This window comes from Musa acuminata, chromosome BXJ1-7 (assembly GCF_036884655.1).
Source record: "Musa acuminata AAA Group cultivar baxijiao chromosome BXJ1-7, Cavendish_Baxijiao_AAA, whole genome shotgun sequence".
NCBI lineage: Eukaryota > Viridiplantae > Streptophyta > Magnoliopsida > Zingiberales > Musaceae > Musa > Musa acuminata.
The window spans coordinates 7,875,301-7,900,805 of record NC_088333.1 but is presented as its reverse complement, the minus strand read 5'-3'; the positions used below and the strand labels follow the sequence as shown (position 1 = coordinate 7,900,805).

General features: G+C 36.4%; 1 protein-coding gene across 3 annotated transcripts; it reads left to right on the top strand.

The window, feature by feature from the left end:
* Positions 1-65: 65 nt before the first annotated feature.
* On the top strand, positions 66-25,176 carry LOC103991319 (phototropin-1A). Of its 3 annotated transcripts, none has more exons than XM_009410728.3 (24): positions 66-258; positions 1,193-1,872; positions 2,178-2,360; positions 2,555-2,646; positions 2,781-3,060; positions 3,381-3,597; positions 3,677-3,747; positions 4,137-4,243; positions 6,125-6,174; positions 6,279-6,383; positions 7,257-7,316; positions 7,391-7,480; positions 8,390-8,466; positions 9,575-9,659; positions 10,671-10,751; positions 11,867-11,970; positions 13,086-13,135; positions 15,194-15,300; positions 15,922-16,044; positions 17,564-17,615; positions 21,091-21,203; positions 22,957-23,097; positions 24,585-24,689; positions 24,796-25,176. In XM_009410728.3, the coding sequence occupies exons 2-23, from the start codon at positions 1,196-1,198 to the stop codon at positions 24,681-24,683; spliced, it is 2,964 nt and encodes a 987-aa protein (XP_009409003.2). In that variant the 5' UTR covers positions 66-258; positions 1,193-1,195; the 3' UTR covers positions 24,684-24,689; positions 24,796-25,176. The 3 variants fall into 3 exon arrangements, 2 of the variants coding, with proteins under 2 accessions (XP_009409003.2, XP_018683966.2); XM_018828421.2 differs by having other exon boundaries at positions 22,954-23,097; XR_010515012.1 differs by lacking the exons at positions 24,585-24,689; positions 24,796-25,176 and adding an exon at positions 21,773-22,039 and having other exon boundaries at positions 22,957-23,074.
* Positions 25,177-25,505: the final 329 nt, after the last annotated feature.

Below are 25,505 nucleotides of genomic sequence, written 5' to 3'. Positions count from 1 at the left end.
GAGGCATCAGCCAATCACGTCAGCCGATGGCAACAAATAAGATATCCACCGAACACCCTCCTCTCTCTCTCTCTCCTTCATCCCCTCGCTTCAACCCACTTCCATCCTCAGAGTCCTTAATTTCTTCTCCTTTTCGGCTGTGTATGTGCTCAGTTTCATAGCTATAACGTGTAGGAGACGACCGAGAAAAATACGAAGAGTGCAACTCCAAAGAGATAAGAAGAGTCGGTAGAGACAACAACTACAGCTTGAGTTCAGGTACTTAGATTGCTCTACACGCCAATCTTTATCTTCTGTTCTTTCATCTGCATATACACACTATGAGGCTCTTCTTGTGGCATTCTTCAAGATCTGCTTTCCTCCTTCAAGATTTCATGCTACCTCCTCCACCAAAATACATGTAGCTATCGTATTCTTTCCTTTTCCTGAAGAAAATTTGTTGAAATAACTTGGAAATTTGAGCAGCTATTTTAAAGAGTTCTTCCTGCTATCGGGCATTTCTAGCTATTTGAGTGTGGAAATAAACATTAAAGTACTTAGTTAAGTATAATATCAGCTTAATTACAAAGACCTCTCGAACAAACAAGCTCACATGATGCCATGCAAGCTTGTGAATTGAGCTCACGTTGCCTCGTAACTCGATCGTTTGGGAGAAATCATGGATTCGGGTTTGGGGATAATTGGATCGATGCCGGAAGATCCGAGATGCTTGCATACGAGTTAGCTCTGTTCATGTGCTACTTGAAATTTGCCATGATCCAACTGTGTATTCCTCTGCAAGATAAACAGATATCCCATAGTTATCGAGCATAAATTTTGTCCTTATTCAGACTCTTTATCTTTAATGGGATCCACAAAAAAGAACAAAAGCAATCACAATTTATGATCGGTAAATGAGGTATCATTTTTGGATTTGTTCTATTGCGATAGGTCCACTGGTCCTAATTCTTGATGTGCCATGCAGAAGTATTTTTTAAAATACTTTTTATAAATCGTTTCCGATGTGATACTTTAAGAAATATGTTTGAATATACATTTTTTTTTCATAAAATAAGTAAATATTTTAAGAGATTATATGTGCATTGGATACGACCTATTGAGAATTTAGAAATAATTCCCCTTGGTAAATGTGTTTGATGTTTAATAGATAACGTTTCTGTTTTTTGTTTTTGTTTTCTGCTAATTGTTACAGGAAATGGACGAGGAGTCACCAAGCCACCGACCCACCTCCTCACTCATCCCACCTCTGCCACGCGACTCCCGTGGGTCCCTCGAGGTCTTTAACCCCATCCAGCCCAAACCCCGGTCGTCCCCCTTTCCCACCTGGCAATCTCGACCGGACCCACAGCTCTCGGCCCACCGGGCCCCACCTCCGCCCGCCGCCGCCAGCGCCGGCGACGACGACGACGACGAAGACATCATCCGCCCATGGATGGCCCTCCCCTCCACGTCGGCGGCGGCGCCGCTGCCTTATCTGCCCTATCCCATCTCCAAGAAACCTCCCGCCGCCGCCGAGGACGTCGGAGCGGCGGCGCAGCGGGCTGCGGAGTGGGGCCTGGTGTTGAAGACGGACGAGGAGACGGGGCGGCCGCAGGGCGTCGAGGTGCGGCGGTCGGGTGACGAGGCCGGGGACAAGGGCCGTTCGCGGAGAGCCTCTGGGGGGAGCTCGTACCGGAGCTCGGAGGACTCGGAGGTGGCGGCGCGGGGCGGGTTCCCCCGGGTGTCGGAGGAGCTCCGGGAGGCGCTCTCCGCCTTCCAGCAGTCCTTTGTGGTGTCCGACGCGACAAAGTCCGACCACCCTGTCATGTACGCCAGCGCCGGATTCTTCCACATGACCGGCTACCTCGCCAAAGAAGTCATCGGTAGGAATTGGTACGAAAAATCTTTGCCCTAATTTCTATTGTAATTAATCTTTCTTTACCATTTGACATGGGAACAGCACAACTATGTGGAGAAAAAGAAATGTTCTGTAAATTTAAGTTCTTTATATTTTTTATAAGTAATTCATCGAAAATGTTTGCTTTGATTCTTCTATCGAAAAAAAAAATTGCATTCTTGAACTCGTTAAATGATTTTCAAAGGCTAACAACAAATGTAACATAGGTGCAGGTTTCTCGGAGTAGATTTATAATTTGAACTTGATAGTTCCTTTTTTGATTGAAATTGCTGTTGCGCAGCCGATTCCTACAAGGTTCGGGTACTGACCCTGAAGAGATTGCAAGATTAAGGGAAGCATTGTCTGCCGGTACAAACTATTGTGGTCGCATATTAAATTACAAAAAGGATGGCGCACCATTTTGGAATCTTTTGACAATTGCACCCATCAAAGATGAGGCAGGAAACACTCTCAAGTTCATTGGGTAAGATATTGGTTATAGATCTTCCTAACTTCCAGCTATGATGATTGCTTACAGAATAAAATGATCGGTAATCTACCTCTTTCAAACTTATCCATCTTAACTGTCTGACCGTTGGAAATTTCACAGTGTTCTCGTTAGGTTGATATTGTGCATATGTTCCTTCTTGGAACTGAACTTGGTCATTGTTTCTGCAGGATGCAAGTGGAGGTTAGTAAATACACAGAAGGATCAAAGGATATAATGGTGCGGCCCAATGGTTTACCAGAGTCTTTGATTCGATATGATGGTACTGGTTCATCTTGATTTATTTCTGTGTAATAGAACATTGTTAAATTAATTTGTCTTTATTTACTTTATAGTTTTAACTAATAGAATAAAATTGTTGGAAACCACTTTTTCTTATGTAGATTAATCTTGCAGCTAGGCAAAAAGATAGGGCTCGCAGTTCAGTCTCTGACTTAGTGCTGGCCGTCAAGGATCCACACTCACTTTCGGAATCAAGAAGTTACCCTTTTATGAGAAAATCTGAAGGTGGTGGACAAACTGTGGTGTCAGAGGTTCCTGGAAAGAAGAGTTCAGAAAATGCCACTGCTGCTAGGCGTAATTCACGTAGTGGGATGAGGAGTTCGATGAACAAAATTTGTGAACTTCCTGAAGTAGCAAATAAATCAAGAAAATCAGGTCTAAAGTCCTTCATGGGGTAGGTTTTATATTTTTTCTCTCATGATTTTGTCTTAAATACAGCTCTGGTATTTGTTAACTTTTGTGATTCAACCATTAGTGATGTTAGTCAGTAGTAACTGGCCTTCCCACAATGCTATAGGAGTTCCTTTCAACTATGATCGTAAGCCATCATTTGTCTCCACTAAGTCTCTTAGGATATATGGTAAGCGTAACTAATCTAATATTCAAAATCATTGGCGTATTGCTACTTTCTGTTACAAAGAATACAATTACTTTGTCCCGGGACAATTTGAGTGGAATAAAGTGGTAGTCATTCAGCCATATTTGTGTTTGCAGACTTATTGGCTTTGGCCATTTGAATGTTGAAAAGCATGAGCTGGAAGTTCCTATTGAGGAGTCCCTATTGATGGAAAGCGATGATGAAAGGCCTGAGAGTTTCGATGATGAGGAAAGAAAAAAAGAGATCAGAAGGGGCATCGATCTTGCTACAACCCTTGAACGCATTGAAAAAAATTTTGTCATTACTGATCCAAGACTGCCTGACAATCCTATTGTAAGATTCACAAAGCTGGTTCTTGTTTCTAATATGTTCATTACCTTCTGTTGGAGGTATTTGATGATTTTCTTTTCAGATATTCGCATCAGACAGTTTCTTACAACTGACAGAATACAGTCGTGAAGAAATATTGGGAAGAAACTGCAGGTGTGCAGGAATTTCCTTTGCTCTTTTAATGCCAAATATTATATTTGATGGGCCAGGACAACTTATTTTGTATATTAATATCTTCAATAAAATGCAACCTCACATCTTAACATAATTTTTAATTTGTAGCTCAGCTGAGATAGTAGAAATAAGATTACAATTTACAAAATCTCATTTCGGTCATCATGAGTTCTTTATTCCTATGACAGTTGTTGTTATAATGTCTTGGTTTGTATAAATATCAAAATAGATGAACTTTAATTACATTGGTATTTAAATGTATAAATAATGTAGCTGAACACTGTAATCAAAATAAGGGCCATTAATGCACATTTCCAAAATTTAGTTCTGCTTATTTGTTGCTTTTGTTGACTCTTTGGAACTTGTAGGTTTCTCCAAGGCCCTGAAACTGATGCAGCAACTGTGAGGAAAATAAGAGAGGCTATAGATAACCAGAGAGACATAACTGTGCAGTTGATAAACTACACAAAAAGCGGTATGCCTATTTTCTAGGAAATGAATATTACTCTTATTCCTGGCAATTCTGATTAGTTAAAGTTCATTTTTTTGAATATGGATAAATTTGTGGCTTCACATAGTGTTTTTAAGAATTTTATCCTCTTCTGCAAAATAAATATCGCATGATGCATTGAATTTCAATTTGTCTCATTCCTGAATACCATTTTGGTCACAGTGAATGCTATTGTGCTGTCAGCTTATTTGAATATTTCTGTGTTATGACCTTTAGGGAGCCCCTCTATAATGCACCCCAAATTCACGACTGCTTTAGTTTTAACACTTGTTACACTTTTCAAATCCTGCTTAGGACTGTTGGTGACAATTGATGTTTCTCCCAGTGTCTTAAATGTGTTGTTCATTTTGGTTGTTAATAACAAACCTGAAACTTCAAGTTCAACTTATGGGGAGATTGATTATATCATGGACCATGATTTTGTAGCTTGAAAAGAGGTGGTGGAGTAGGTGCAGATCTTCTAGTAAAATTCAACGAGGATCATGTTTAACAAAGAGCACCTTCCGCCTTTAACATCTTTTCTGCAAATTGACAAGTATATACTACTGGATTAAATCTCCTAATTTCTTGTGACAGATTCAAAGCTTTTTGACAAATGAAAAAAAACTTAAATTCTGAATGTATATTACCTTATCACTTCATCCTTTGATTTTTAGCACAGTTGTTACTCTATTTTTCTTTTCACTAGAATATGCACCCTTTTATCAAATTTCATTGATCTTGAGATGGTTTTTTACATTGTTTGAACTTTGAATCTTCTTCCACTCATCTGTCACCCTGTAGATTAAGGATCCCCATGAATTGGATTCAGTAGCTACTTGTAGGCTTGTAGCCTTTCCAGTGCTGGAATTGTTTTCCAGATATAAGTTTTTACTTGCAAGACAGATGCCATTATGCTGAAACCATCTTTATCTTCATGTCTTCATGCTAATATCAGTGGGCATTTGAAGTGACAAATTCCAAAAGAGACAATTACCAGTTATAATTATAGCATCAACAAAGTTGTAACAGTGTTTGCATTTCTGATATGTAGAATGTTGGATCAGATTCAGAAGTCTAATAGTGTCATTGGATCCAATATCATCTTATGAAATGACACCACTACTGGTTTTCAATTTCCCATTCTTGATGCATTCTGATTCTTTTTACTAATTTGTACATCATACAGGTTGTCTAGATCCTGTTTTCCTTTGATGTGCCATCTTTTAGGTACTATGTTGGATCAAGAAGAGTACATGAAACTAAGGTTTGAAATATCGTACCGTATCAACGTTTCGATATTTGCTTGGTACGGTACAATATAGTATACCGAGCGGTATACCGTTTAGTATATATATATACATATATATATATATATAAAACTCGGAGACGTCGTGTCGCCTTTAATATATATATATATATATATATATATATATATATATATTTGTTTTTTCCTTCTCCGGGCGACGTCGCCAAGGCAACGCAACATCGCCTTTAAAATATATATATATCTATATCTATATATATATATATATATATATATATACCGTCCGGTAATGGGCGGTCCGTGTATCGGTCAGCTGACGGACCGGTAAGTACCACCCATACCGGGTGGTATTATTCAAAATTGCATACCTTGCATGAAATAGCTGTAGTAAATTGCTGTGTTCATTTTACTATGATGTTTTAGTTTGCTACTACAGTTGACCATTTGGAGCATCTGTTGGCTTCATGTTTCAAATTTTATGCTTTCAAAGTAGATTTTTTTTATATCCAATGGATAATGTTAACAAGTTAAAGATGCGGTAGAAAATTTCCTATAATATATCATGTTGTTGTAATTTATTAGTTATTTTCATCTGTCAGGTAAAAAATTCTGGAATCTCTTTCACTTGCAACCCATGCGCGATCAGAAGGTACATTATTAAGATAATTTTGTATCTCCCATTGTTTGAGAAATTGCACATATTGGGTTACTTATATATCTCAGTAAATATATGTCTTTGCGTTTCTCAAACAGGGAGAAGTTCAATATTTTATTGGGGTCCAGTTGGATGGTAGTGAACATGTTGAGCCGCTACAGAACTGTATACCAGCAGATACTGCCAAAGAAAGTTCGAAGCTGGTCTGTTGTCTTGTTCAGTTGCAACCAATTCTAAAATGATTGTTACATAAATCATTTCTCCATTTTGGTGCCATGTCAGAGTTCTGTGTTCATTTTGCATAACTGATAGTTCACTGAGTATCTCAAACAAGTTGGTCTCCAAAGATTTTCTTTGTTGATCAGATGCCCGCTGTTAAAAGCATGCTTGCTGCTAGCTCCTATATGCTGTCCTGCCACAGCATGATAAGTATTGCACAAAGTGATATGTAGATCTACCTCTTTTTCTTCTCACCCTGGAACTGACTGATGTCAGTTGATTTTGAGGCCTTGAATTGTTGGATGTTGAGAAACTAAGCATCTTAAGGTTCAGGTTTGACTGATCCAAAATTGTATTAATTAATGAATTGGCTGGATTTGATTTTTTAAACTTGATCTGATATAGATTAGCCTGAATTAACCAGTTGAATGATTGGTTTAACATGAAACATTTCATGTTAAGGTTGGTATGTTAATCTTTCCATGTTTAGGTCATGTCAGTAGGTGTGGATCATACAAGGTGGTCAAATTTTGTTGCAAATGGATTATTGTGTTGCTCTTGACTTGAATCAAGCTGTCGTCTTTATCGAATTAGTTTTGCAGTTAGGATCAGCTTAGCTTGGTTATATATGAATCATGGATGGAGTTAGAATGTTGAGATGCTTGACAAATGCTTAGTTTCAGGTTCACTATCTTGGTCTAGTATAGGCATCTTAAAGGGACCTTGCCACTTGCCAACAAGGATCCTCAATCTTCAACATTTGCATTACTCTTGTTGGATCTTTTGAGTTATTATGAAATGCTTTTTGGTGACTATATATATTTCCATTAATTGAATGCTTATGATATAAACTTCAGGTGAAAGAAACTGCAGATAATGTTGATGAAGCTGTTAGAGAACTTCCAGATGCTAATTTGGTGACTCATACACATTTTGTGTTTGACAAAGGTTCTTGTTATTAACTCTGATGATATTTCATGATTATGTGCAGAAACCTGAGGATTTATGGTTTAACCATTCAAAGTTGGTGCTGCCAAAGCCTCACATGCGGAATGATACATCATGGAGAGCTATCCAGAAAGTATGTGATATTTTGGATATGTAATTTTTATTTTTAACCAGGAAGAAATTTTTGTTACATTAAAAAACATGCAAGACAACTCACATATGGGCTTGGATTGAATTTGAGACTCATCAATTGTGCAATAGTGCATTAACCACTGGAATGTCTCAACATAGATCGGATATGCAAACTTTAGTATCGAGTCTATGAACATAATGTTTATTTAGAAAACTTATCTTATGTTTATTGCATTCTAGTAGTTTGAATTTCCAATAAAACAGATTGTTAAAGCTATTGTTAAATTAAGCAGTGACTTAACATATTTTAACATTTATTTTAAAAAAATCTTTGGTTGACATGGTAAGTGCTTGTTTTAATATATAAAAAACATATTTCTCTTGTTTTGGCATAGAAAAAGAAAGAGATAGAAGGGGGAAAAAAACCTTATCATTGTTGACTTGTGACACTATAGGTTAATCGCTGCCTTTTTAGAGTAAGGAAACAAATTAAATTTCTTCCTGGGCTGTCATGAATTATGGCCATACAAGAGGGGGATATGCTTATTTTATAATCGAGTAGAACAGTGTGCTTCATGATGATGACATGAGCTCTTTACTGTTATCTATTGTTTATATGATTACACTGCCTAAGTCAACTGATTGTACCAATTTAGTTCACCTGATCGTGGGAGTACTGCAAACAACCTACTTAATATTTATGCAGGCATGTAGTCCAGTATCCTCCATTAAGATTATATGCAATATGTAGTTCTCTGCTCACTTGGCATATGGGAAGATTTTACGATCACAACAACTAGCTCTTTATAGAAAAGGCACTCATTATTTAAATAAATTGGCAACATAGTTTAAGAGCTTGATCTCATGTTTGCCAATAGTTCTGCAGTTCACAATTAGTATTCATCTACAGGTTGTAGAGAGTGGAGAAAAGATTGGATTGAAACATTTTAGACCTGTTAAACCTTTGGGCTCTGGTGATACTGGCAGGTGACTGTTTTCTGTGTACAATATCTCGATAATTTCTCTAGGCCAATGCATCTAATTTTGTGTACATTGCTCCTTTCTTTTTCTTAGTTTACTATGAACTAGATCGCAATGCTATCCTATACATCTGATACCAATTGTTTGCTCCAATAATGGGACTTAGCTTCTTTGTTTATAAGTTCTCTATCTTGGCATATATGTGCCTGCTCTTGTGAAATCTATATCACTGAGGGTATAGTATATGAAAAATTTTATTTGCCCCAGAACTACCAATGTTATTATCAAATTTCTTGAACCATTCATCGACTCTTCATGTCTTAATATAGACGTATGTTTTTTAGCATCGCTGTGTAGATTATTGTGATTGAGAATATGGATATGATAGCTTTTGGTAATTGAATATGCATTAAAAAAAAAAAGAACATGCGTTTGGTATGAGTCACATGAAGTGACATATCCGTCCGTGTACACATTATTTTGCTCTTGAGGCCCAATTTGAGTTTCTCAAATAACTTTACAAAAATGCTTCATAAGATGGTAACCTTTATAGCCTATACTAGAAAGTCCCTTGTGTATGTTGTTTCTGTTTGATATCAAGGATTTAAGTATTAGTCTGATACGAATTTCATTAGCTTATCATACCAATTCAGTGCTTGTATATGGGGAGATTTACCAACCTATACTGTCCTATATCATTGAATTAAGTATAAAAAATTAAACATGAATGGCGCATTTACCGGTTTCGAGTTATAAATTTAATTACCAGTACTTGGTTAGATCAGTAAATACCAGTAGATGCATACTAGTTCCACCGGTAATAAAAATATTGTTTGAAGTTGTCATGCTAATTTGTAGTCTTATGCTGTATATTCTCCAAATGAGCAATGATACTTGTGTTTTGGTAACTCCTACTTAACCAATAAAATCAGTTTCTTCATAGAGCATATATGCTTATGATGCAGATTGATGAGTTTGAAAAAAAGTCATCAATGTGCCTTTCTTGTTGGTATCACCTTTTGTGTATTCCACTTTTATATATATATATATATATATATCTTATTATTCTTTTAACTCAATAAGTTTAACAAATTTGTATGCTTTGAAACGACAGCGTCCACTTGGTGGAATTGTTAGGAACAGGAGAGTACTTTGCAATGAAGGCTATGGATAAAAATATCATGCTTAATCGTAACAAGGTAAGGCACTGTTTATTTTGTTGCTGACTTGTATATTAACATACATTTTCTGTCTACTGGTAATTGAACACGCATTTGTTATGAGTCAGATAAAATGATAGTCTAAAATGGTTGACAAACTGTTCTCCTTAGCATGATCTGCGACCAGCTTCAGAGTGTGCTGCATAGTTTTGACTATCTACCAACTATTCAAGTGCCACTGAAACCACTTGTTTTAGCCAATGGCTGGCACAGATATACTGCTATGGCATGACAAATTTACATTGACACAAAAAGTGTTGATTGGACCAAATTGTTCAGGTTTAGTGTCAAATAGAATTGGTATGGCCTATATGACGAATGTGTCACACTATGGAGTACTGAGATGGACAATACTGGTTACTTTTCTTAGTATGTCAGCTTGAGAGTTTTTGGCCAATACAATAAAAAATTTCCAAGATTTGAAACTTTGCTATCTGCCTCCTGAATTATGTTCTTTTTAAATCGGGCAACAAATTAACTTAGTCATCCATATCATGTAGCATTCTTAGTGTAACCCCATGCAGTTAGAACATTGGTTAGACATTTCATCTTTGACTGCTATGATCTTTTTTTGAAAGGGTAAGCATAATTTATGAAAAGAAGGATATGTGTTTAAGCCCATAAAAGATGCAAAGAAACTTGATAAAGGGGGGGAATGGGGTTCCTGTTATCTGTACCTTGACATAGTATAAGTTATACTTTTCCATGAATAATAAGAAGCTTAATTTTGTCAATTATTCATGGAACAAGAGGCTTGTAACTTCTTACCAGAATGCTTAGTTTTCATGGTCATATGAATCTAGCATTCTCTTCCAAATTACTACTTGAGTAGGGAGTGTGAAAGAGTCATGAATTGCAAGAATTCCACTTTCAAACTGCCTATGTGAAATTCTTATTCTTTATATGGTTCATAATGATTCGCGGTTTATGGAGTCACCAGATGTTTAAGTCAATGTGAACATTTGATAAATTGCTGATCTTTTGCTTCAGGTGCATAGAGCTTGTGCAGAAAGAGAAATTCTTGATATGCTCGATCATCCTTTCCTTCCTACATTATATGCATCTTTTCAGGTTTAATTCCCACTTCTCTGATGTTTTAAAGTCTAATACATATTGGAACTGACTGTTCTACACTGAGATCCTAGCTTTCATGACTATCATTTGTGATGATAATGAATACATCTCTATGGATAGATTTTGCAGGTCTAGAGAACTCGGTAACAAAACAATGAACAATGTCTAGAGCCAAGCCAAAAAATAAAGAGAAGCACCTTGTTTTAGTGTTTAATGAGTTTATTTGAAGAACACATAATTGTGCAAGGCTAAGGTGCTCACACATCCCTCAAATAACTTTGTCCCACAGAGAGGCACAATCTGTTGTAAAAAGGAAGCCATTTGTGATAGTCATATGGAGGATATAAACCACTTAGAAGATACTTAGAAGCCTACAGAAGACTTAAACCATAAGAACAGCATTCAATTGAATCAACAACTGTTAGTTATGAATACTTATGTCTTTAGTGCAAAACAGATCCTTATCTACATGCTTTCTTGAAGAAGCCTATCTGTCTTATATATATATAGTCTTTCTGGATTAGATGGATAGTCTACAAATATTGGTCCTTTTATTGGTGTTTTACATTTGTTTGTCTAATTAAAGTTCCAAAGCCCTTATCTCTTGGTTAGTTTACATATGAAAAAAGGGATACTCTTGTCAGTATGGTTCTGAGAAGGGTCAATGTACATAGTTGATAGTCTTATCCCTGCAGGTAAAGAAGCTGTATTCATGACTTGATTTCTGGTCACCCAGGTTGCAACTTCATGTGGCACCAAGGCTTTCCCTCTTTTGTTAGTTTTAAATATGTCAGGGCTGTTATATACTAAACAAAAAGGTTGTGATGATCATAACAAGTTTGGCATAAAGAGTTATGCATGCATTTTATTTTCTTAATGTACTAAAACTGAAATTCCATATAATTTCTTATCTACGTTGGTCCAGGAGTCCTAGGCGTGTTCAGCTTATTTCAAACAAAAGTTTTCACCTTATGCAGTTCTCGTTTTTTATTTTCTTTATATTTTCCAACTCTTGTTTGAGTTGCTAAACTGCTATCTAATGGACTTTCCTCGTGTTACATGCAAAATTATTTCTGCTGAGGATAATACCCATAAATTCTTACGTACTGCAGTCCAAGACACATATCTGTTTAATAACTGATTACTGCCCTGGTGGAGAACTTTTCCTACTACTAGACAGGCAACCTGAGAAAGTCCTCAAGGAGGATGCTGTTAGGTACAATTTTTTTTAAAAACATGTTTACAGTGGTTGATTAATTGTTTTGTTGTTTTGTGCACAGAACCAATAACATAAAACATAGTGCACCATGTAACTTATATATAAAAGTGGTATGACATTTTGAGGTGTCATTTATTGTCTCAGTAAAAATTAATTAACCTTCATAAGCTTTGTTGAGTTGTAATCATGGATGCTACCTCTCTTTCCTAGTTCTCTATCTTACTAATGCTTATAGCACTCAAAGAGAGATGATTGTTCACATTTTATAACGACTCCTCATTGCAACTTGTCATATTTTTACTGAATTCTATTATATTCAGGTTTGGATACTTTCTTGATGTTGGTGTGAATTGAATCAAAACAAAAGAAACGAAAACAAAATTGTGGTTGCTAGTCTTAGGTGTGAGCAGTGTACAGTAATTGTATAGAAGACATCATGCAGCAGGCAAATGCATTGCAGGAGAACTTGACAATCTTTTCGCACTCTCCTTTTACCAAGCAGTCTAGTACAATCTATTATGATGGTGCCAAACATTCCAAGTTATTTCTTGAAACAGATAATAGATGCCGCCTACAAGATCATCTTTTTTATTTATAGGTATTGCTCAGTTGACTTGGACAACCCAGCTCCCTGAGAATCTAATCCTACTTCCCCAGAACATACCAAATTAAAAAAATTGCAAAACAAGTCAGGAAATGAAGGTTTTCAGTAAACCTCAACCTACCACTTTCATTTTGTTCTCCTATTCTTCTTGTTTTAGCTTGATATTCAATAGAATGAAGTAGATAAAAATTGCTCATCTTTCCTTAAGGGGGGAAAGGGATTTTAGAAGAAAAATAGAAATTGATCGGGTTCAAAAGAACTCAAATTTGATAGTTTTGGATTGCAATTGAGCTAAATTATATAAAGGATATTGTTAAATATCTATTGAAGTTGATGAGGAAAATTTGGAATCTGGAGTTTATCCCTAAAGCTTTCATCTTCTTATATTTGTTACAGAAAAAATCAACTGATTTTTGTTTGTAAGATACTCTATTTTTCTGTAGATTCTCTTTTTCAAAAGAGTACTTGCATCTTTCTGAATGGTACTGAAGGCATCTTTTTTGCACAGGTTCTATGCTGCAGAAGTTGTTGTAGCACTTGAATACCTTCACTGTCAAGGTATGTAGCTATTTTTTAATAAACCTAACTGTTACTATTAGTAATGCATCTTTTTAAATTATTTTTTGAATACTTCTTATTGTCAAGACTCAAGATATATGTAATACCAAGCCCATTTTATATAAGAACCTTTATTATAACAAGTCCTTCATAAGGGTATCCTTTTAAGCTCATTATTTTCTCTTGGACAAAATATAACTTTTGCATATGTTATGATTAGAGCTCTGTATTATTAACTTAATCAAAAGAAAATTTTCTCTTGTTTGATATTTTGTCCTGACCAAGAGAAAGATCTTTTAAACTACCACTTTGTATATTTGAAATTTCGAATCAATAAAATATCACTCCTTACTAATTGGTATGATTGGTTTTTTAACTTTGCTAGAAACTATAAAAAAGATTTAAATATTCCAAGTTAACTAAAAATATTATTTTGTATAGAGCTCAATGGTGGGAAAGGATCAATGCAGGTAAGATAAATAGTTGAGACATTATGACTTGTGTTGTTTTATGAAACGTGGATAGCTCATGGAAAGAATGTACTTTGTTGGTAAGTTACCCAAAAAAAGAAAAACACTGTCAGTTGTTGACATCATGTATCATCTATATTCTATATACCTCGCTGGTATAAACCACACAAGGGATGCATGCTAAGCAAGTTAAATCAGTGTCCCTGAGTTTTCTGAATCCTAAAGATTATCACTATAAGTGTAGCAAAATAATGAAAATAGCAATTTTGTCGACTTTTTTACAGAATATATCAAAAGCCCCTTTGACATACATTTCATTATGGAAAAGCATTTTATTAAATTGCAAAAGGCTACTTGTTTGGTAATTCTCGCAATTCCATCGCCAAATTTAGGCTGAAGTAGAGTCACTATTCAGGAAACAGATACAGCAGCAAAGATCTTGTTTGACTTGCATATGCATGAGTTGTTTGGGACAATTAAGTTCTGTATAGTGTTCAGAAGGTGACAGGTTCTGGGTATTTATTTCAGCTGAAGTGTTTTTAAAGAGCAAAAGTACATTTTAGCATTAACAGATGACAATGACATGAGTAGATATTCAAAAAATAATAACATCTAGAAAATAAATTTAAACTTGAAATAAAAGACATGAAGACAGAATTTAGATTGGCCTCACAAGGAAGCCAACAAACAGAGCATAACAGAAAAGCAAGTATTATGAACTAAAAATAAGAATTCGAGAAAAGAAAAGGGTCCCAACCTCCTTCAACTGTTAACGTATTGATGCCTCATGTGTTGAAGGGCTCCCTCTGTCATAATAATAATAAAAAAATCTAATTTGATTTGTAACTCATTTAAATGCACATTACAAAGGGAAAAAAAATAAAGGGAGAAATAAGCGTTCTCTGTGGTTTACCCCTGCTGGGTACATAGACATTGAGATCCTGCAACAATCTTTACATGAAGCAATTGAACAGCTGTGAGATAGATAAAATCAACTAACTTCCATTTATGCTCAAGGTCATAAATGCTTTGTGTGCCATAGGTTTTACCCTCACCATGGCATGAGGTGTCCCATCTGTGTCACCATACAAAAGCATTGCATATATGTACAGTGACTTGTTTTATGCAGGGGAAGCAAACTAACCTTGCTTGCGCTCTTGGAATTCATTTTTGTTATGCATGTGTATGGTATATGCTAGATGTTTGACAATTTAAATTGACTGTGGTTCCTGCTAATTACTTCAGTTCCCTGCTTGTGCATCTGTATCGTGGCCCATCCTTGTGTCAATCTCTAAGAAAAAGTTGAAAGTTGAAACATATATATTTTTACCTTATTCTTTATTTGGTTGCATGCGGTTGAAATGATTTTACTAAAATATGAGTTGTTGTTATGCATCTCATACTACCAGCTTGCATTGGTTTTCCTTTTAAATATACCATGTCAGAACTTATTGTTATACTCCCTTCCCTTGTTATTATAGAGAGTACCCATAGAATATACTTCACAACTTGGCAAGAATTTTCTATCAGATTTGCATGTTTGATCTTCATATATTTCTGGTGATGAAAGTTTGTTTACTTTCTATAGGTATCATATACCGAGACCTAAAGCCAGAAAATATCTTGCTTCGGAGGGACGGACACGTGTCTTTGACAGATTTTGATTTATCATGTTTGACATCTTGCAAGCCACAGGTTGGTAGAATTTTTTATGCCATCATATGTGAAACTGTATACTCACATCCAATATGTCTATTATCAATTTTCCTGCATTAATGACCTCAAAATAAATTATTATAAATTCATTCATTCCCCATTGTCTCTAACTCTCTATTATATGATTAGCATTTTATCTCTAACTGAAGGTCTAGATAGAATTCTGCATATGTTTGTTCATGCTGATCTAAAGAGTGTAACAACTCGCTTAAAAGAACAAGTTCCAGAAGTTTCTGTTATATATTGGCCATGGTTGGCTGCTTTCCATTGAACGTCCTTATGGCATTGCATGCATAAATTTGAATCCATTCTTGATGACTCTGTATGATCCTTGATCATAGTTATATGGTGTTGCCAAATTTATTTTAGCAAGGTCTCCACATGTGGCTCCATGGCAACTTTTAGCCTTTTCTGGAGATTTTTGGTATTACATTTTGTTTGTTTTCTAGTACAATTAAATCAGATGCAGTAGTTAGATATGTTATCTCCTTAGGGTCCATTAAGAAGCCTTTTATCCCGGACTATATTATTCTTTTAGAATTATGGTGAACTGTAAAATTATTTTCTTGTATGAAATGACTGATCTGCATGTGTATCTAGCTTTTGCTTCCAACAGTGGAGGACAAGAAAAAGCAGATAAAAGAAAAGATTTCTCCAATTTTTGTAGCTGAACCAATGCGTGCATCAAATTCATTTGTTGGAACTGAAGAATACATTGCGCCGGTATGTCTTATCATTGAACTAAACAATTTTTTTTCACTTGGTATGAAGGAATACTTTTTATTATACCTCTGTGAAAGCAAATTACTGGTAATTGAAGATATTAACAATGTAACAGGAATCTGGCCAATATGATTTGACATTATACAAACCAAAATTGTGTCTTTGATCCATCTGATGGTTCTTTCATGGGAAAAACTACATCATTGTGAACATTCCATGTTTACTTGGAGCTATTTTTTCAATATGATTTTACTACTGTTTCAATAGGTTCTTCATCATAATTATTGACATGCCTATTTGAGGGTAGATTGAATGAAAATGTAATAAAAGTGTTGGGAATGAGTAGATTATTCTTGCAAACAGTGTTGCTTTCTGCATTTTTCTTCTTGACACACCAAAATGATTCATGAACAGTGTAAATAAGCTTTTAGTGTATTGTAATTCATTAGTAAGCAACTTGCTCATCCTGAGGATGGGGAAAAAGGACTTTTTCAAGTCTCTCTCTTTTGCTATGAGATTGCCCTATTCCTATGGTTTGATTTTGGAGGTACGACTTTTTTATTTTAACTTCACCATCTTCTGTTCTCAATGCAGCCTTTTCTGTCATTAAAGTTTTTAATATATTAAGTAATATCTTCTTCAATTCTCTTACAAATTGTTCCTAAATGTTTACAAAAGCTTTGCAAATTTTTGCTATATATGTTGTTTGCAAACAATGCTTCAAATCTTCAATAGTTCTCAAGATCACAAATGATATATCTTGCCACAACTCTGAGCTTCTGTGTTGCTCAGAGCTGCATTTTGTTGAAACAATCGGACTGAACCTAAGAGGCACTAATAGCATTTTCTAATAATGATAATAATAGATGCAACAGTGGACTGCTCTATTGATTGCATTTTATGAAACTTCAGTTCATTTATCTCATGTGGTTTTTGCCAATTAGTTCTATGACATAGGTCATTAGTGTCTGGAAGCTATCTTTGTTCTGTTTCTGCATAGGTACTGCTAAGCATCAGATCTATTTTGTTAAGGGCACGATAGAATGAAATAGTAACTTCAAGTGAAATACCAAGACCTGAAAATACATTTTTTTTCAAGAATATTCATCTACATACATAAATTTAAGTACATAATGTAATCTTTTAAATACATAATTTAATTAGTTCTGCTCAATTTAGACTTACTAATTCTCCTTTCGATCATCTTGTTACACTAGTATTTGCGAAGTTCAGCTTGGGTGGAAGTAATATATTCGTTGTTTCATATATAATTTTTTCAACATATATATTTATCATTCTTTTTGTAAAATGATTATGTATATGCATCATACATGGTTCATAGATATGAATGTAACACATATGTTGGATTAGATATTTAGCAACTTTACTCCAAAACATTTTCTTTATTTAGCAACTTTACTCCAAAAACATTACTTGTACAAGGCCAGTACAAGGCCAATACAAGGCCAAGAAATATGTACAAGGCCAATACATTAATAATCTTGTCATTTTCTTGCAGGAGATTATTAGTGGAGCTGGCCACACTAGTGCAGTTGATTGGTGGGCACTAGGTAGGTGAATTTTAAAACAACACGAAACTATCCAATTTTTGGAATGATAGATAATATCAGTGACTTGGTAGATTGATTCATTCTTAAAACTGTTTAAACATGAAAGTGTTTCAGGATATAGACAAAAATGGTTGTCTGTTATATTATGAGTTTGTACAAAGATATCAAACATGCCAGTTCAAAGAGGAAGAAACTTCTGTGTCAATCATTTAGGAGGGGAGAGGCTTGTTGACCCCATAGTGCTGCACTCATGCTAATTAAAGAATGATTTTTCTAGTGGGCCGTCTACTATACACACATGTTGTCAGTGCAGTTTTCTGAAAAATATCCAAGTTCAATGTAAATCTGATTCTTTTTATTTTCATTATTTAAAGCAAATGACAGAATATTTGTCAGTCTTATTTCACTAAATTGATGAAATAAGGACAGAGATAAAAGGGATGAAGAAGGAGATCCTGTGATTAAGGAAAGAGGTTAAAGAATTATGGATCCAAACAGACAGGATGTTTTAGGAGAATGGAATATCACAGTTCACTGTTGATCTTCCAGGAAATAGATCATCGGATAGCATTCTTCAGTTATCTATTCAGTAGCACTCTGGAGAATTAAGTCGTCCTTGTTCTTCCACAGTTGTCCCTGTTCTAAATCTAGATATTAAATAAACTACCAACCAGTGTGGGATAATGGATTTTCATCTAAGAATTGCCTGACAGTTTATGCTGATGAGATGAAAGTCAACTTTTTCTGGTAGATTTTTAGCTTAGAGTTTTACATGGAACTTCTATACATGAAGGGACCACTACCTGATTAAGCATCTTGTGAATGTGATATCTATAAATCAACTTCTATACATGAAAGGCCACCCCCTACCTGATCAAGCATCTTGTGGATGTAAAATCTATAGATTTAAAGTTGGTACATGACTGACATGGCCAGGAATAATGTGACCGAGATACTTGCCATCCTGGTCCGACACCATCGCATACTTGGCTCTTTTTTGGCAGATTTTTTCCACATGGTTATAAGATGGTTATATATAAATGTTGATATTAATAAATGTAGACATGCAACTTTGTGTTTGTATACATGTAATATGAGAGAGGGAGAGAGTTAATCGAGCTGTTATCCACTTGGTGGATAAGCATCAACAAAGTTCAAATTGAAGATGGGACACTAAATTTCAAAAGTTGCACCCTAAGACATGATGTATACGACATCTATAATATCGAGAGAGAACTAGTCTATTGTTCTTAAGGTTCCTAACCTTGGTTCGTCAATCAGATACAAGATTGTCTTAATAGCATATTACAGTATTTGTGGTGATTTAACATTCTAATTTAGTTGAATTGTGCTTGTTTATATCCCTAAACACTGAGATCAGCATCAGTGAAATTGATCTTGACTAATATTGTTAGCACTTTATTTATCACTGATTTCATGTGTATTTAATGTAGAGGTAAGACATACTCTATAATCATGGTTTACTGATGTTAAGTTCTCTAGATGTTATAGATCATGTTTGGTAGTAAGATCTCCCTTTTAGACATGTGGTCATTTGCTTTTAGCTGTTAGGATTAAAGTCTTGGTTCGATAGAATCACACCTCTCTGTCTTTTCCTTAAGGGCATGAATATGTAGACATGTTTATACATTTATGTGTTTAAATATGACATATTCAGTTGTGGTGAATGAACATATATACATGCACAAATGTACATTTTTTTGTCAGTATGTTTGAACATTGACAGTATACACAATGCTCATGTTGATATATGCAATATGGTAAACAAGTTCGATGATAAACTAGAGTGTTTCTGTTAGATAACTAGATTAAAGCAATTACAATACTTGGTTTCCACATACAATATCATATTTCATCAAAGGTCGAAAGGTAACTAAATGCACAAGCCTCCTACCTCTATTGAAGATTGGGAGAGTTAGACATACAGCCTTAGCTATTAACCACAATACAGAAAGTCCATTTCAAGTTTCATGAACTAAGAAGCATGTTATTGCACCTATAGAGAAGAACACTGATTCAAACAAAAGTAAGTCCTGCATGAGGCAAGGAATTACGTACCAGGTACCAGGTACTAGTCCAGGTTCGGACTGGTACATATCCGAGCCATAATGGTGTATTGTGTGTTGGTACGTTGGTATGTACCATGATACTGTTGGGGGAGAAAGAAAAGGGGAGGAAAGAGGAAGAAGATGAATAAGAAGGAATAAGAGGAGGTGGTTGAGGAAGAGGTGTAAAAGAGGAGATGTACCTGATCTGGGCAGACTGTCACGAACGGTCGCGCACGCACTCGCAACAACTCCGTTCAACGAACCGTTCGTCGCTCACACCTACATGTATAGCTGCTTGACAGCATGTTTTGTCTTGGTTTTTGGTCATTTTGCTTGTAAAAATGTAAGTTCGAACAAGCTGCAGCGTTACAAAGCGACCGCTCACCAAACCGAGCAAAACAACCCCAAAACAGCCCAAAACAACTCCGTTTTCGTGTGCCGCGGGCTGATTTCTGGAATCTGCCTCTGCTCACCAAAACGCCAGCCATCTCACCCCCTTGGAACCCCCCGGGTGGCACAGGGCTCGATGGGGCTTCGGTATAGTACCGGGCGTTGAACACTCCTTCGCAAGTTCGCACGTTGCCTTGACGGGAACTTGTTGTCGAGCCCGGGACTCGGTGAGCAGCTATTTGTGGGCTTGCAGCTATTCGTTCAACCTTCTAAAGCCCTTGTTTTCCCCCTCTCTCTTGTTTCTCTTGTGCACGCAAGGTGCTCGCTAAATTGCTTGTAAAGCTTCCCCTTTTCACGAGACTTCGGGACCTGTCCGTCGCTCGTTCTTTCGAACTAATCAACTTTCTCTTTTACAGGTCCTTCGGGACCTGCGAGAGGTTGCAAGTGGGCTGATCTTTGCGGAGCAATATCACAAGGGAGAAGCGCGACTTAGGCAACGCAAGCTAAGTTCGCGTCTTGGCCGCAAGGGTGCCTCACGCCTTAGGCAATTCCAGCTAAGGCCGTGACAAGACGGCAGGCACACAAGCAATGGTGTGGCGGGTGCACGGGAAACAATGGGCAGTGGGCTTGCAGGCAGTGGCTGGGGCACATGGGTGGCTCCGCTTAGGAGTAGTGGAGAGGAACACTTGTGAGGAGTCACAACTCATGACCCTGACCCTCGTGAGCTAGCACTCTAATGATTGGTTTTAAGGGCTGCTCTTCATGCTGTCTGGTGGTCGGACTGGCAAATACTGGTTGAACCATAGCGAATTGGTTGGTTTGCAATCCTTGACAGGACATGCCAGGAACATGACAATACATCTGTGTCATCTATTCAGATAAGACATCTTTGTGGTATTCTGTTCCAAGGTATCTTAATGCTTAGGTAAATCTGGAAATAGGTGATCAGATTTGTTGGGTTATCCTAATTTCTCGCCCACTTTACCTGATTATACTGCTTCTTTCTATTATGATAGGCATTCTTCTTTACGAGATGCTATATGGATACACACCATTTAGAGGAAAGACAAGGCAAAAGACATTTGCTAATATTCTTCACAAGGACTTGAGATTTCCTGGCAGTATATCGGTGAGTCTTTTGATCACATTCAAGTATTTATTTAAAAATAAAATAAAATGTATTTATTCAAATTAGAGGCTTAACAGTGTGCATTATGCATAGTTGGTTATATTTGTAATAGCATATGTTTATTTTTGTTTTTCATGCATGAATATTCATATGTGAGGTGAAACAAGTGTGTGTATATTTTCTTGCAGAATTTTTTGTTTCCTTGGGACCCTTACTGATTTCATTGTACCATAGGCACTATTGAGCAAAGATTGACATTATGTGGCTCAGAAATGTTCCATTATTTTTTTAGCGCAACATAATCATATCTTGCTAGTTGGCATGGATGTCCATGTCCTGACCAACACGTGCATTGGCACCTTTGGCACATGTCGGCAGATATTGAGCATTATGACTTATACACCATATATAGATATAGATCTACGATCCCAATAAGTTCCATTGTTTGTTGTGGCATTAGTTGAGGAAGGAAACTTGGGATTGGTATATTTGATCAAGTTTTGTTTATTTTGTTTCGAATTTAATTTTTTTGATGTGGTGATATTAATAACCTGACTTGCAAATTCCAGCCTTGCTTGAAATGAAGCCTGTGGATGGTCCCATTAGCTGACATGGTTAAGAGTTAAGACTAAGCATCCATGCAGCAAGTATAATGCAACTGTGGATTCAAATCTTGACTATACTGGTCGATATGATCTGGTTTTTGCTAGTAATGACAAACCGATATGTGGATGAGACAATTTCACTGGGTCCAGTCTGAAGTTGGACAAACTGCCCAGGAAGCTTACCACACCAGACTTCTCAGATGGTCAGCTAATCTTACCCAACGATACCAGGTGATAAGCCTACTGTTTAGTACTTGCACCTGTGGTACCCAACTGTCTTTTTTTTACCTTTTTCTTCTTCTTCCCTGCTGTGTTGCTGCCTCCTCCTGGTTGATGTCACAGCTCCAACTCCTCCTCCACTGCACTTCCATGTCATGACACCTCTCTTCTGCCACATGGCACCATTCGTCCTCCTCTCTTCTCTCTCCCTCCTCCCTCTCTCTCTCTATCCATTGGTCCAACTTCTACCTGTATTGACACTATATTGTATTGGTACCATGCAGGTCAGGCCATCAACCAGTATTGGAATGTCCTAAATTTTAATGCATGAATGTAATGTTACTTTTTTTTTTCTCATACCTAAAGAAGTGTCATGTTTGTACCAATCACTTCCAGCTTCAAGGATCACTCTGTTTCTTACAGCATATATTGTATAGATTGCTTCCTTTAGAGTCATTTGTGCTGACTTTAAATGTCATACATAAGGTGATTGGCTAACGATAAGGAATGTCTTTGCAATCTATTTATTAAATAATGCTCAGTTATTTATGGTATCTGTACATTTGTTACAGAAAGTACGTGTTATATTGGCAACCTGGTTATCTGTATTCCAAGTTACTTTGCTAAGTGATCCATACAATGCTGACTGTTTTTTCGCAATATATAGATTGTTTGCTTTCTAGTCATTTGTGCTGACTTTAAGTGACATACTGATACATAAGGTGATTGGCCAATAATAAGGAATGTTTTGGCAATCTGTTTATTTATCAATCCTCAGTTGTTTTATCATTTTGGATCTTTATTTCTTTCTTTTCTGATCTCTATTAGTTTTTCATAGAAAGTACTTATTATCATGGCAATTTGATATCCATACACCAAGTTACTTTGCTTAGTGGTTCATACAGTGCTGACCTCATTTCTTTTAGCAGGTAAGCCTTCCTGTAAAACAGTTGATATATCGATTGTTGCATAGGGATCCTAGAAACAGGTTGGGTTCATGTCATGGAGCTAATGAAGTTAAGAAGCACCCATTTTTCCGTGGCATCAATTGGGCCCTTGTGCGTTGCATGGTAGGACTCTGTTGCTTAAGTATATATTGTGATGTGTGGTAATTTGAATGTTCTTTCGTTATATGTGTTTGCTTTCTTTCCAAAAAAGAAAACTATTATTAATGATTGAAATGCATACACACATCCCTCCTATCTGAGGAGAGCAAAACATTGAAATATGGAGGAAAGCCATTTTCCCAAAAAGTGCCTACACTATTCATCGATGCATAATTGGCTAACCAATGAGCTGCACAGTTTCTTATCTATGAATATGTGTAAGCTTTGCATAAAAACATTATAGTAATCTCGAAATGTCACATCCAATTTGCTATCATCCAAGGTGGATCACTGCCATTGCATCTGTTTCCACCTGCAGCCATTGAATCCCCACACTTCTTGCTGCAACAAGGCCTTCCTTCATTGCTACAGCTTCACTAAATAAACTTGTTGTGTCCCTCTTATGCTTGCATCCTGCAAAAATCACATGTCTAGAATAAGATTTAATATGTATATCCTAACCCTCCAATCTGAGATATACTACCTAAACTGTTCCATGATTCCTCAAGCAATCCCCATTTAACCAGGCATGGTTTGTTTTCATTCCTTCCACGAAATCCCTCAGATGTAAGAGCCTCTTGATAGTCTGGGCAAGAGCAACGACTCCATGGAGAGTCACATAAGGATTCAGCCTTCCACCATTAAACTTCGCATCGTTTCTAGCCCTCCAAGTCGCAATTATAGCTTGATTAAGGCATATCATCTTCTTCGTTGAACCAATTACCATCCACCCAATTATTTAAGTATTGAAATTGAAATAAAAGCTTCTGTTGATATAAATTCAAAAACCTCAGTAGCAAAAGCACAGGAAAAGAAAAGTGATCAGTTAAAGTTCAACAATACTTGTCAAACTAGAAAAAGCTTGTTGCTGATGCTAAAAATGACAAGTTAGAGAACATGGTGAGATATGGTCCCATAACTGGGCTGAACTTAAAAACAAGGGCATATTTAGGCCCCTTTTATTTATGTTTGTAAAGCATTTGAGGACTGGCACAAGCATAGGGCTGTGAAGTAAATAATTTGACAAAGTAAAATATAAGTACAGGGTATGGATATCGCAGGATATAGGAAATATAACAATACAAGCTACATGTCTGCTGAAAATGCTAAAATACTGTGCATTTGAGAATCTTGTCAAATCAAGTGATCTAACCAACCTTCATAATGGAGAACTTGTTTATGACATTGTATAAATAACCTTGAGAAACACATGAATCTTTTGTGTCTTAATAGTGTTATCCTAAGTTAGTCGTGGTGACCTTTTAAGCTAGGAAATCTTAGCAATGTATGATCAACGGGAAAATAAAGCAATAAATTCATTACTTTGTTATTGTATCTGGAGATCCTCTTTGAATGTAGAATATACTTTTTACTTTTTATTTCTTGGTGGTCAAGAAAATCAGACTGTTTGTTTTATGTTACCAATAAGAAATATATTTTGTATTGGCCAGAGCCCTCCCAAGCTTGACACACCACTATTCGATCCTAAAATGGCAAAGGAGGCTGAAATGGTAGATACCGAACTGGAAGAAGTTCAGACAGTCTTTTGAGTAGAGGTATTTGCTCATTTCCTTCGAGAATTGTACTACATATATACTTGCCAGTTTATACATGTAATTGCCGTATTTCCAGAATAACATACCTAAATCTTGTGCTTTACAGCAACTGCTTGGTCCTGCAGTCTTTTTGTGGCATCTCAGTCGTATGTGCATGTCTCCAGCAACTAAAGCTGATCCAACTTATAAGCTGATTCTAATGCCAAGATCTTCTTTTTCTGTTCCAAGAGGTTCTGCTTCCCTTGAAGGATATCCGAGACATAAAAAGAGTAACTTTCATAATAGTGTATGAGTTATTTATTTATCACTGGCTCAGCCATCGGTTTCTTAGAATCTGATTTGAAGTCTATGGTTGTATGTAAATTAACGCAATAACAATTACATGCCATGTAGTTAACAGCGATAATGCGCCACTTCCCGCATGCCGGTTGAACTAAATCGCTTGTATATAACATGACACCAATGTACCAGTTTCACTGTGCTTCCATTGTTTTCTCTTAAATCTGTGTAAAGCTTGTGGTGATGAAACTCGAAGAAATTCTATCACCGGAAGACAGACGATTCTATTTCCCAGCATTGAAGCTTCTGGCTTGCTTCACATTTGTGATTTGTAAGAGTTAAACTTCACCCATGGTTCAGTGATACAGTGATCATAAACCAGGAAGGGAAAAGGTTTAAGCATTCTGGTGGCGTTTACAACTCAAGCTTATATGATAATTTTGGCTCACTATATGTGGACTTTGGTATCACAGCACCCCATAGGAGATTTGTTGTGGTAAACACTGCTCCTCTGGAGAAGGTTTTTATTGAATGTCT

What these genes read in the sequence shown, in the direction of transcription:
- LOC103991319 (XM_018828421.2), top strand. Translation starts at nt 1,196, where the DNA reads ATGGACGAGGAGTCACCAAGCCACCGACCCACCTCCTCACTCATCCCA. An exon ending in ATATTGGGAAGAAACTGCAG is followed by an intron (nt 3,748 to 4,136) that starts GTGTGCAGGAAT and finishes TGGAACTTGTAG; the next exon opens with GTTTCTCCAAGGCCCTGAAA. An exon ending in CATTATATGCATCTTTTCAG is followed by an intron (nt 10,752 to 11,866) that starts GTTTAATTCCCA and finishes TACGTACTGCAG; the next exon opens with TCCAAGACACATATCTGTTT.